The sequence below is a fragment of the Chaetodon auriga genome, chromosome 1 (assembly GCF_051107435.1).
Source record: "Chaetodon auriga isolate fChaAug3 chromosome 1, fChaAug3.hap1, whole genome shotgun sequence".
Classification (NCBI taxonomy): Eukaryota; Metazoa; Chordata; class Actinopteri; order Chaetodontiformes; family Chaetodontidae; genus Chaetodon; species Chaetodon auriga.
Genome location: NC_135074.1, coordinates 18743257 through 18756862, shown reverse-complemented (window position 1 = coordinate 18756862; position 13606 = coordinate 18743257). Strand labels below are relative to the sequence as shown.

Below are 13606 nucleotides of genomic sequence, written 5' to 3'. Positions count from 1 at the left end.
CACTGACTCCCTTGTAACATGCTTATTACAACTCACCTCACAGGAAAATGAACCAGATGGCAGAGGAGGGAAAAAAAAGAGTTAGTCACAGCAATCAATTCTTGTTTGTGTCTTTGAACTGGCGACAGTTGGAGACAAGTCTGTACAAACTGTGGGGTTGTAACTGGCACACCAAACACTCTGCTATGCTGCTGAATTACCCATGCCGAGCCCTCTAACCTCCCTTCTTTGACCAAGATAAAATTTATAGCCGCAATTACAAAGTTGGAAAAAATGGAGAACTCCAGTGGTGAAGTTCAGCAGCACTTGGGGAATAATGACATAAAAAGGCCGAGGCTGGCTGCCTGAGGGGAGGGCGGGGAGACGAGAACATAGGCGTTTGGCCCACAAACTCACCTCCAATCACAAAGTGAACTTCAGAATTCAGTCAAAGTTACATCAATGCAGTGTGACTTAGATGACTGTATGAGAGGAAAACAAATTACCTCTGGCCTTCTGCATGGTACTTGGCACATTTATAGCGGTACATTTGTAGATTAAACTACTTGGCAGACCGGTCTTGCGCACTAGAAGGTTTAACTATGAATGTGACATTAAGGCACTGAGCATAGGCCTACTGTCATGACGGCTACTATCATGTACGCTGTCAGTGAGAAAATATGGAGAGGGTCTGTGGCAAGCCCTCTATAAACATGTCTCAAATGGATCATCTTTCTTTTAACCTCTCAGTCTTTACATTTCAGCGACATGCTGCTTGTAAAATGGGAGAAACATATCAAGTTCACTAGGGCAGGCATACCTTAGGGCATGAAAAAGAAAAGCAGTCACCAAAACTTAAAAGTGGTGATACACCTAGTATACATAGCAGTGGAGAAGGGCAGTATGGGTATTCCTGCTCACCATTTTGTGAGTTGTTAACTCATTCAAAAGTGAATGAAACAAATGTTCTATATTCATGCAAATTGGTGATTTTGTGGCAACTATGGGGCATTTTTCAGTGTAAGAGAAGAAAAATGGAGCTCACCAAGTGTAGGGGCCAAGGCAGCCATGTTGGGATCCAGGTGAAAGTTCCCCATCAGGAACTGGGCCTCAGCTCCAGCTGGGTCTATCTTGAGGCCCGGTGGAAGGCTCATATTCTGGGCCAGGTAATATTGGTAGAGCTCAGCCTCAGAGGGTGAAGGCATGGCTCCCAGGCCAAGTCGGCCATGCTGCATCTGAGTCACATTCTGCTGGAGAAGCATCATGTTGTGCATGTGCTTCTCGCTGGTCATGTGGATACGCAGGTTCCGTGCCACATTGGTCTCATAGTCACACACCTCACACCGCCAAGTGGGTTTACTCTTGGGCTTGGTCGGGGAGGGGGCCCCACACGGTCCAGCCATATGGGCGGAGGACGGTGCAGGATGGTGGTGGGGAGGATGATGGCTACTGGCCTGGGTCACTGAGGGGACAGCCACCACTCCTCCCGGGGTATGTCCAAACACCTGCTCCTGCGCAGAGGCAATAGAGCCTCCATTCTGCAGCGTCTGCATGTTGTTCAGGTGCTTGTCCGACTGCATGTGGATGCTTAGGTTGCCCTTTGTGGTGGTGGAGTAGTTACACACCTACAAAATACAGGACATTTTCTCTTGAACTGAAATAAAATGATACATACATACATTACTTTTAAATATCAATTAACATCCTACATTATCCTAACACAAAAAAGCAATGCCAAATGAGCATCGCCACATTTCTTTGCTACATACCTCACACCGGAAGGGCTTGTATCCACAGGTATAGCTTTCTCCACGTGCCAGACGAGGGTGGGACTGACCACTGCTGCAGTAAATACAGGAGCCTCCAGATTCTGGGTGCTTCTCTTTCATATGAGCCTCCAACGTCTGCTGGTACTTGTAATGCCAGTTGCATTTGGGACACTTCAGTGTCTTGCATGAGTTGCGTGAATGCATCATGGTCATGTGACCACCCAGGGAGCGTGAGGAACCCAGAACAGTGTCACATTTAGGGCATTCTACCCCACTTCCTCCACTGCCACCAAGCCCATGGTTCTGTGAACACTCGCCCATCCCTGTTATGTCACAGGAGGCCCCTGGGAGTGGGTGCGAGTGGCCATGAGATGAAGGGTGGAGGTGATGATGATGGTGGTGCAGGTGGTGATGGTGCAGAAGGGCTCCATTTTCCTCCTCTCCCTCTGCCGGGCAATCATTTGGTTCTGGAGCTGTGGCACTATCTCGATTGGCACTTTCATCAGCAGCAGCATTGGAGGACAGAGGTGAGGAGGAAGTGCCAGCAGCGTCATCCTCGCTCCTTCTGACGGCAGCTGCCGCCATTGCCATGGGAACAGTGGGGCCCTGGCAGTTAAAGCTCAGAGGGGGCTCTGAGGTCCTCCCCCCACCGTCTGAAGCTGAACCCTCTTTCTTGACAGAGGAGGAAGAGGAAGCAGGGGCTTTGCTGTTGAGTGTGGAACTGACTGCAGAGGTGCAGGCAGAAGGCTGGAGAGCGCTACTAGGCATTAATAAAGGAGATTTGGAAATGCTTTGGTTTGAGACAGCTGGTTCCCCCGCTTCACCCCCGCCGCTGCTACTGTTACCATCACAGGCCACTGCAGTGCTTTCTGCCTCCACCTCATCTTCCTCCTCCCCTAATAACAGTTCCTCTTCTTCTTCCGAGCCCCCAATCTGGCTCGATAGGTGCGCTTTGCTTTTATGTCCATCAGTGTCCCCATCCTCCTTGCAATCCAACTCTTTCCCAGCAGGCTCCTCTGTTCTCCCTCCCTGTTTGGGCAGGGCATTGGAGTCTTTGGCAGAGCCCGGGGATGAGGTAAGAGTGGATGCTTTGGGAATGCTCAATCCTCCAAGAGAGAGGACTGAGCTTAGCGGAGTTTGTTGCTGCTGCTGCTGTTGCTGGAGGCCAGAGTCAGAGTCTTTGTTCAGGAGGGTCTCGCTGCCCCCGCTGCTGTTTCCAGGCTCCAGATGGACACCACTAAATGTGCCATAGAAGCTCTGGCCAGAGTTAATGGGGAGCAGGGTAGGTGGCAGAGGAGTGCTCTTAGTTTTTGGTTCCAGGAAACTGATGAGGGGCTCTTTGTCTTTCCCAATGCCCTGGATGATGGCAGATGCATGCTTGTCCCCTAGCAGCTGCCGCTCGTCCTCAGACAGTGTCATGCGGTGATCATGGACGGCATGAGTGGCAAAGGAACGCGCATAGCCAAAGGACAGCTTGCAGAGAAAACACATGAGAATGGGCTTACCCTTGCCATACAGGGCTAGCCCATCAAATTTGGAGAAATCCACGTTGTTGGGAACATCTTTGGATACACAGGACTTCTTGGCAGACCCATCGCTGTTCAGGTAATCCTTGTTGCTTTTGTGCCGCACATCGAAGACACGGAAACTGTGCAGGACAGGGCTGAGGCCTGCCATGGTTGAGGTATTGGGGAAACCTTGGTCTGAATTGCCAAACCACTTCCCGAAGGAGGAGGCTATGTGGAACGTGTTGATGATCTGAGGGTAGACCGAGGATGAAGTCCCAGCAGGTTCCCCCGGTTTTCCCCCACTGGTGAGAGAGTTTGTGGGAAGCAGGCCGGGTACCATGCCCCCACCACTTTGGATCAACTGACTGAGGCTCTCTACGATGTAGGCTGAGCCATCTGGCTGGTAGACTATCTCTCCAGCCAGGTTCTCCACATCACTACTCTCCTCTTCCTCTTCCTCCTCTCCTTCCTCACTCCCACTCTCAGGTGCTCCCTGCTGTCGTGTGGGCTGATGTCGCAGAAGAGTGGGCATGCCCCCTCCTCCTGAAGCCATCGGCACCCCTGGAAAGGGTTGAAGACTTGGGAAACAGCTGTCAATCTCCATTTCATCTAAGTCCTCAGATTCTTCCTCTTCTCCACAGCTCACTCCCTCTTGCTCTTCTTCCTCAAGACCCTCTCTTCTAGGATGCAACTGGCCTGTGGCAGAGCTGTCACGGTGAGCCTGGGGTGATGTCTGTTTTGGCTGCTGCTGCTGCGACTGTAGTTCTCTCACCCCGTCATGAGGTGCACTGGGGTTTTGGGGTTGAGAAGGGTAGGGAGCAGAGAGAGACAGGGGGTCCAGGGAAGGGGCCTGGTTGGTGCAAGGGACCTGTGAGCTAGAGTGATCGTTCCAGGGCTGTGGTGGTTGCTGCTGCTGGGAGGAGCCGAGCCCATCGTCTGTCCCAGAAACCACAGGAGACTCACAGCTGTCCATGCTGATGCCTACATGAGGCGTTCATCGCATCCAGGCCTGCAGAGACACAAATTGGAGAATAAGAGGTTACTGTTGTATTTACATATACTTAAGCACACACAACTCCATGCCAGTGTTGCAAACATAATTATCTATATGTTCCAAATTATTACTATGCCTATTAAGAATAGATCAGATACAGACAATATGAAAGAGACACTATGTATAGGAACCTTAAAAAAAAAAAAAAAAAAATTACATGTGTGGTGCATTGAGTGAGAGACAAAAGTCTGAGATATAATTGGAAAAATGACACCGTGCTCATTACGCTAGATTAGGTACTTAAACACAATACCTGAGACAAGCACTAATAAGCCGTCCATGATTCATCTTCCTGCCATATCAGGAAGGTACCATCTTTTATCTTCACCTTCCAAACAACACCCCTAATCTTATATTCTGCAAATCCTACATCCGTTTTTAATTAACTTGCAGTCAGAAAAGAGGAGAAACAGGCTAACTTAATGGATCAAATAGATTCCTTGTGAGATAATTAGACACTGAGAAGCCACCCATCAGCACATTGGACATTTACATAACAGGAAGAAAAAGAGAAAACTGCATCTAAAAAAAAACTCAATTCTTAAGAGTATCACTATCATTATCACTCCATCCTCAAGTTGTGCACATATAAGAGGAATAGAATACATGTGTATTATGATGTCTGTGAACTCTAACAAGAGCAATAAAAGGCAGTATTTTCTATGAGCCCAAAATACATAAGCTGGGTTGGGACTTCACTGCAGCTGTGTTTAGATCTTGCATCCAATAACCTCTACGCTCAGCCTGGTTTCAAACACTCCAGCCATCCTCCGCCTCTGAAATAATAAATGGGAGCTGAGCTTTCGGGAGCTGGCCATGCCCCGAGCATCTGAGAGGCCCAACACAGGCTGCAATTTAGAGCGCAGAAGAGATAAAATGATAGCGCAAGATACTGCTGAGCTAATAATTTTATTAAAGGGATGCAGCCAACATTGATTAAAGGGGGCAATCGGGCTGAAACCAATAACTCTGGGCTGCCCTTTAACCCACCAGTACTGAATATTACATGAGCAAAGTTTCCCGGCACCAAGCTCACTGCCATGTCCCGGTTGATTAGCACATTCACTGCTTGCACTTGATTTATTTACTTATTTACTTAGGGATGCAAATTTCAACTGTGATCAGAATGGAGTCTACCCCCACACCCTAACATATTAACCACTGAGGGAGAGGAGAGATTGATAATGTCTGTCTGCCTCTTCATGAATGTCTGATGAAGCTCGCCTTTCACACAACATACCTGAGACCTCTCAAGCCTGTGTGCACTCAAACTAGATAAAATGATGGACTCACATTTTAAAGATGTGCTTTTGTATTTGTACTTCAGAATGAGCAATAGCAGGCCAGAGGAGCATGCAGTGGGCAAAGTAACAATACAGAAAGAAGCACTAAAATGATAAAGCAATGACTTCAAATTTAGAATATGACCACAAAGATTGTGTAAATGTTATTGTCATTAATATCTGGGGACAGACATCTTCTGTCAATATGGTATATCTGTTTTGTGTACACACTATAGAAGCTAACCCCAATGACCCTTTCCTTGCTTTGCATATAAAATGAAAGATATTAGACTGGCTAGCTTATTAACAAGATTGCTTTATACAGCCAGACATGATTTAGAGATGGCTGCCATATTGAGTGAGGGGATACTAGCCATACTGGTCTGTATTTATTATCTGCTCCATTAATAAGAGGCTATGAGCTCAACAGCCATTTCACACAAATGGACTAAGGGCAGCGAGAGTAATGCGAGAAAAAAAAAATGCCACATGTCAAACAGACAGTGATTCTTCAAACTAAAAGCACGTGGACAAACTGCATAAAATGAAATGAAGGGGGGAAAAAAAGCAGGACTTCTCTAAAAGGACTGCCTCATAGGAAAAAAGTCTCCATGTGTCCTGTCTGAGCACGGAGTGTTTCACACCTTGTTCCTGTAATCTATTCCATCAGCCCCTCCTCCAGATTCCACTGCCTGTCTCAACCAGGCCTGGGAACAGAGGGCCCACATGCACAACTAGTAGTTAAGGTTGTTGGTTAAAATGACCTCTAAAGTTCTCTACTTTCATCTTTACATTGTCTTGAGGCTGAACAGAGTGGCTACAGTGTACTGTAGTGAGAATATGTACCCATCCATTCCCATTACTGCTGTAAGATACCTGAAGCAATTAGGAGTAGACAGGATAACACGATGACTCTTGATCACTGCTGGAGCTCTGAGCTAGCTTGGTGTGTCCACTGCTTACAGAAAACAGGATTGTCCTTTAAAATCAAGATGGTGTAATTCAATAACCTGCAGTGGTTACTGATGAGCAATAGGATTGTCTGGAGTCGGCAAGTCGCAGATGGGCCAACTGATATAACGCTGTTTGTCTCTCGGAGGTCTGCCTGGCTCAGTGACACCTGTTTAAAGCAGGAAAAGCTTTAATCTCTGGGAGGCACTAAACAAGTCCAGGAGACAGACAAAGAGACGCGGTCGAAGAAGAGGGGAAGTGGAGGAGGCCGGTGTCTCTGTGTGCTGACTGTGTTAATAACCACAAATCAAAATGATGGAGCATCCCACAAAAGGTGACTACTGCTGAGTGGTATCATGTAAGGTTAAGTACTGTAATATGTAGAAAAGTTGTCATTTTCTTTTGCATACAGGCACTAAAACAAGTAATCCAGCCATGGCCCCTGCCCCTTGTGTTGTATTGTAATTCTGAATGTGGGCCCACTGAGTTGACAATAAGCAGACTGTATGCAGCCAAAACAAGCCTTAGCTGACAATAAGAGATAATCAGAGGGAAGAAAAGTCTGGATTCCTGAGCTGATCTGAGGGAGAGCATGCCGATGCACAGATCCTGACTGTAGAACTCACACTCCTGCTGCCACCTGCCTTCAAAGGCTTTATGGCCCTGCTCTCTCTTTCTCCCTCCTCGGACAAAAAAATAAAGTCATATTCCACCTCCTCCTACAAGCAGAACAAAGCAGATAAGGTTTAACCTTGTGAAAAGGCCTCAGTCCTAATAAACACTGTCAGAGAGTGGGTCTGGATGTCATTTGGTAGGGATAGAAAATGAGATAAGTTTTAAGTTATGGGTCCTTTCATTAGGTGGGATTTACCAGCCAACTGATGGAGGAATTAAAGGCTAAGGAACCATCTGATTATAAGCATGCCTGATCACCTGCCTGAAGGCCTGGCCTTGCCTCCAGAGGACCCTGTTCTCCAGGGTTTCCTGAGGGAATTAGCTCTGACTCAGTCCTTACTGTGAACACTGCAGGGTTATGGGTGTGATGCAGCCCTGACCATCACTCCTATCCGTATACAGGTCAGCAGTGAGGATCACCTCCTTAAAATGGTTTCTTAATACGCCTAGAGGACCCCTTACAATACACCAAATCTGATTTTCAATTGTCCCTCAGTGATGTTGCCTGTCTGTGTCTGGTCTCTGAGCCATCACAGAGCCTGGCCAGCCACCGCAGGGTAAGGGGCGCTTATTGGAAAATCAATGGCGTGAACGCTAAGCAAGTTACAGGAAGATGTGGGAAGGAAGGGTTCTTATTGATAAAGCAGGGGAAGGCCTTTGATGTTGCACTAGGGACATGCTCATTGATGGGGGAACCATTGTAGTCCTCAGGCAGAGTGAGGCATGGGTTTATCTCCTAGGTTTGTTCCAATTAATCACCAATAAAGGCGTGCATGCATTGCACTCTTAAACTAAGTCCATTTTAATGCCTGACATGGCTCAGTAAATTCTGGTTTTAACAGAGTGTTCTTACAGTGAGGGAATCTACATTTCTAACACTGCACTGCAAGTGTCGCTTTCTGCCTTTCTCCACTGTCTGTTCTTCCTAACACAATAACCCGACACTCAACCAAGGAGTAAGTATGCTACAGGTGAGTGTGCAAGTGCTAAAGGTCCTAAACTGGCAGACTGGTGTCACAAAATGATTTACTGCACAGAATCACAAATTAATAAATGCACGGAATCATAAATATATATCCGAACTGTCATTAAAAAAACTGAAAAGGAAAAAAGGAAAAATGCATATCATCTGACCAAGTTTGCTATTACAGTTCTGTCATGGAGCTGTGAGCCAAAAAAGTTTGTCAACAACTGCTATAGACAATACCCCATTATAATTATATCAAGTACATGGAGTTCTTGTTCTCTTTGATCCCCAACACTGTAAATCAGACAATTAACCACATACCACATTCTTGTTTATTGTGTGCTGCAAATATGCTGTCTACTATTCTGCTAATGCAGACATAAGGGTGCTCCAGTATTGCTCCAACTGCAGGAGGCAAAAAGTCACCTCAGGTCGATGGCACTCAGCCTGTAAACAGGGCTTCCCGTAAAATCAATGATCTTCAGTAGGAGCTATCAGTCTGTGGAACAGAAATAGCCGTGGCTGTGTTGAGTCTGAGGCAGGGAAGAACAGTACTGTGTGTTTACATGAGTGTGTGTGAGTACAGGGGGCCAGTCACTGGCATGTCTGGAAGTATTTCTCACAGATAACACAACTGAGGCGTTCTGCTTCTGTCATGTTACAGCCAGCGGACACCTAGAGGCATTAGATGCTATAGATGCAAGACTACAGCTCATGTTGTTTTGTATGTGCATGTTATGCATCAAACAAGCGCTGGACCAGATATATCACCTACAGCTAAAATAATCCTTGCTGATTACAAAATGTGCAAACTCAAATACCCAGGAGGCAACGTGCTGATTGCTTTAGTTTCACAGCACTCAGTCTTAGTAACTATTTTGCACTAGTAACACTGGCCAGAAAAGGCTAAATTGATTTGTTTACAGTATCAATTGCCTCCCTAGACTTGTAACAGAACCTTGACAATGACTTTACCCTTTATGCAACACCATCAAATTCTGCTAATCCAGTCCACGTTGCAGAACAGAAGAAAACTGATTTCAGACAAAGCAGCAGCGATATTACAGTGCAGAGCTGCATGTTACTCATACACAGGCCAGTCTGATTAAATGATCTGATTGGAGCTCAGCTAACTCCCAAAAACCTCCAGTGGGGATTTACACGTGGCAATAGGGCATTTCCTCAGTTTTGGAGGGTGTGATAGAAACAGCGTGCTGGTGTAATTAGAAGTAGTTAATTAGCAGTGGGTTAATTACTGGGTTCTGCAGAGTGTTGGTGAAAGACCTGATGGGATGGCAAAGCAAAGGGAAGCAGTGAACACACAGCAGGAAGCTCCCAGTCTCCCGCCAATTAGCAACCAGCATGGGGGGGCTTCTGTGGTACACTAGGAGTATAAATGTGAGAAGGCTCATATCATTTCACTCAAACCTCAGTACAGGGGAAGAGATAAAGAGAGAGCAGACAAAATTACATTCTATTTAAATTTGCATGCTGTTGGAGGCTGTTTTTACAGCTTTCTGTAAAGACAAAAGAAAAAACTTGCCATGAAGTGAAATTTTAAAGAGTGACGCTGAAAAGAAAATGACACCCAGATTTCTGAAGAACGTCAGATTAAGAAAAAAAACAGAGCAGCGACAATTTTAATTACAACAAAAGCAACTTCTCATTACAGCAGCCACGAGCTATCTTCATTTACAAATCATACTGAAAGACTGCGCTGTATTATTTTCCTGTTATGTCCCGTGTGGTTTGTTTAGAAAGCTTTGTAATTTATAAGAGCATTAATTATCCTTGGAATTAAGGTACTGATGTATAATCAGAGGAGGGCTATCGGGCATGAGCTAACGTTCGCCCCCAGGCAACCCAGTGCACAGAGCACACATGGTATACACCGTACACAGTGGGGTGTCTGTAAAATTGAGACAGAGAGAGAGAGAGAGAGAGAGAGAGAGAGAGAGAGAGAGAGAGAGTTCAACTTCAAGCTGTGTCTTTCAAATACTTATCAGATTAGTTAGATACACATCCCACATCTCTACTCAATTTTAGACCAACAGACATGGATATTGAATGATTTGCAACAGTCTGACAAGGAACCTCACATCCTTTAGCATGCAGTGCTGACTTTCCCATAGCGTGGAATGCAGTGAGGCTGAGAGAACACAGATACTTTGTACCCTGGTCTGTCTGGCACTAATCAATCAGAAAACAACACACTGATCATGATCCTTGGGAAGATTTTTAAATGTAGATCATTTGGAAATCCCATAAAGATATCTGTAGATATGCAGCATGCATAACTGAGCATCTGTAGTGTTTAGCAGGAAAGGGAGGGAAGTTATAGAGATACAGAAAATGAGCTTGAGACACAGAGCTAGAGAGAAACAGTGAGAGAGAGAGAGCTAAAGACACATGTCCAATGAAAGGTCAGGGATAAGGGGGAAATGTGCTGATCAAAGTCTTTGAGCCCCAGGACCTTCATTTCTACTAATTATCAAATCTGCCCCTATTTATATCTGCGGGAAGCAGACGTTCTCTCAAGAGAGGATGGAAGTGAAATCTGCTAACTACAGTGCTTTCAGAGCTTCTGTTTGCACTCACTCCATTTCATTTGTTCTGTAGTAACAGGATGAGGGTGGCAGAGGGGGGTGAAGCGAACAGATGATCACAACTTACTTGAGAATGTTGTCACTATGAAGGTAAAGCGCAGAATGCAAAATTTGTTCGCAAGGTTGACCAAATATGAAATATGGAATCACTCGATTTTTTGGAGGGGGGAAACTCATTCGTGTCGTGCTAGAAGGCAAGATCGCATGGTGCCATACACACATATACGTACAGTACACATGCACACATACACACCTTCCCTGCAGCGCTGCAGTTAAGGCAAGTCAACCACAAACACAGCTGTTAAAATGATCAATATCATTGAAATATTAAACCTTAAGAAGCCGCATTATTGATTGGGAGCCCATGATAAAATGGTTTATTATCACCATTGTGGGGCTTTATGTAAATGTTTTGGAGAGACCATCAGCTGTCCATAGCTAAATTTGACCCCCCCCCCCCAGCCAACCACATACACAAACACACACACATGCACACACATGCACATACCCCACAACCCAAACACCAGTCAGCTCTGCTCTCTTACCCTGCCATCCAAAACCTGAGGAGTTGCAGGGTATGGGGCAAACAGGGAGATGTCATTACCACTACTTCTACTTCCATTAAGGATAGCTGACACTGATCAGCATGCCAAGTCCCTGTTGACAGAGAGATGGGAGAAGGGGGATCTGGCCCCCTAGAACAACATAGTAGCTCTGGGATGTGGTCTAAGGGATCTCCAGCAGGCATGACAGCAAACAGGAGCATACTGTGGAGCAGGATTCAGGCTTCATGCAGGGATCATGGCCTGACAGACAGATAGGGGACATGGATAACATGTCTATAATCCTAGGCCTTTCTGTGTAATCTGGAAAACAAATACCTTAGTAATGACCCAGTCCTGCACCTGGTAAAACACAGGGTTCACTGGCACCTGGAATTAGACAAGTATCCACTGCTGAGCATTCTTAAAGGGACACACTCCTTTAGCAAAACACTGAAGGGACTTTTATAAGACACCAACGTATGAATCAATGAAAAAAAAAAAAAAAAAAAGACTGTAGAACAAACAGAAAACAGCAAATCTATAATGTGGTTAAGCGGTTAAGCTGGGACACCCTTTGAGGTGCATGCAGCGGTGTAAGGGGATGAGTTAAGTCACACAGAGGCTCAGCAGTGCGACAGCGTGGCAGTGCCACAAGCCTGAGGGTTAGGCCCAGTGTTCGGTTAAGTGTCTGAACCTGAGTAGGGTGATAAGATCCCTTTTAGAAGGCATGTGAAGGCCAAATGACCAGGAAACCTGAGTAATGTGGGTGAAAGCTGTCTCGGGTGAGAGCAGGGATGTGGAAAGTCATGCAGTGTTATGTGTGGAAAATAGAAACTTACTATCTCTGTTACGCACTTCATACTGAGGATAGGTGCAGTCCCATACACATATGCTTACCCCACCGTGTGTGTGAGCACATATGCACGCAGACACACACACACGGCATGCACACATGCACAGAGAGCAGGGATTAGAGGGTGTCCCAGTGAAACCATTCTGTGGAAATTATTTCTTCACAGAAAAAAAGGCATGAAAGCCAATGGCGACCTGGCCTCTAATTCTAGAGTAGGATATCCTGGATAAATAATTAGAGGGTTCCTTTGAAGACCCTGCACAGCCGAACCATTCACTCCCCACTTCACATTTGCTAAAGTCATTAATGACAAAGATTTAGAAAGGCAAAGCGAAAATCTTTCTGGTACACAAATACTTTTTTTTTTTTATGAGGTCTGGCCCAAATTCCTCTCTGCTTAGCTGAAGCCCTTATCCTGGGAAAGAACTGCACCCGTTTTAAACAATAAACCTCAGGGGAAAAGTGTTTTCTATTGCCCCTTCCCCCGCTGAATTATGAGAGTTAATAAAGTTAAAAGAATAATGTGCCCTGCCTTTTAAAAGAGGAAGTGAACAAGAAATGTTGAGACACTGGCTGTCAAAAGGAAACACACGAAAAACAAAGCAAAGAGAGACAATAGTCTCAAACTCTCAAACCAAAAGACTGTTTCATATCTGAGAATGACAAAGGAGTGTGATAGCAAGCCTGCTATGTATATTAAATGGATCCCCACCTTAGCGGACATGATTGACTTATACAAGGCTATTTTTGAGCCTTAGTGGCACATGGTACATCTCCTGTAAGTGTTCACACATAGTCACAGCATGTGCCACTTCCACAATGAGCTGTGTGGCTGACCCGTATCATGCATTGGAAATAACCGTGAGGGAATCTGACAGGTGGAATTACACTTATCACATTCAGATTACTCTCATTCCCAAAGGAAAATAGAATCACAGACGAGTATTTAAATTCCACTGTGCACTGCTGGAACATCTTAGCGAATTTCATTGAGACAAAAAAAGAAACGTTTATGTGTCTTCCCGAGGACAAGCCCACTAAGCACTAGTTTACATGCCAATGGGACGCCTAATCTTTACACTGGCAGTTTATAAACAGAACACTCATAAATCAGATCTTGATGCAATCGTCATCTTAAAAGGAGAGCAGAGCTTGCCCTACAGTTTACAAGGACAGATTCCAAGGCAAACCTTGGAAGGTGATGTGCATTCCTTCTGAGTAGAGCAGTGATGAGGAACTGTCAACAGAGGAAAAGGGAAGGAAAACAAAAAGAAAACAACTTGTTAAGTGTATAACAAGGTGGCCTGGAGGGCAAAGCTGAAAGACACCTCAGCACTTGACTATGAAGTGTGCAAGGAACATCAAACAGTATCTCTGTAGCTGTGCTGAGCACTGACAGAGCCGACCACGGTGTTC

The 13606-nt window shown here is 45.5% G+C and overlaps 1 protein-coding gene across 4 annotated transcripts in view; it reads right to left on the bottom strand.

The window, feature by feature from the left end:
- Window positions 1–13606, bottom strand: part of zfhx3b (zinc finger homeobox 3b) — a 239815-nt gene that overhangs the window by 89697 nt on the left and 136512 nt on the right. For all 4 annotated transcript variants that reach the window (XM_076728208.1, XM_076728217.1, XM_076728198.1 and 1 more), the window contains 2 exons: window positions 1749–4265; window positions 1025–1604 (listed from right to left, as the gene is read on the bottom strand). In XM_076728208.1, coding sequence (XP_076584323.1) covers window positions 1025–1604; window positions 1749–4229 — 3061 coding nt within the window. In that variant the 5' untranslated portion in view covers window positions 4230–4265. The remainder of the gene's footprint in view (window positions 1–1024; window positions 1605–1748; window positions 4266–13606) is intronic.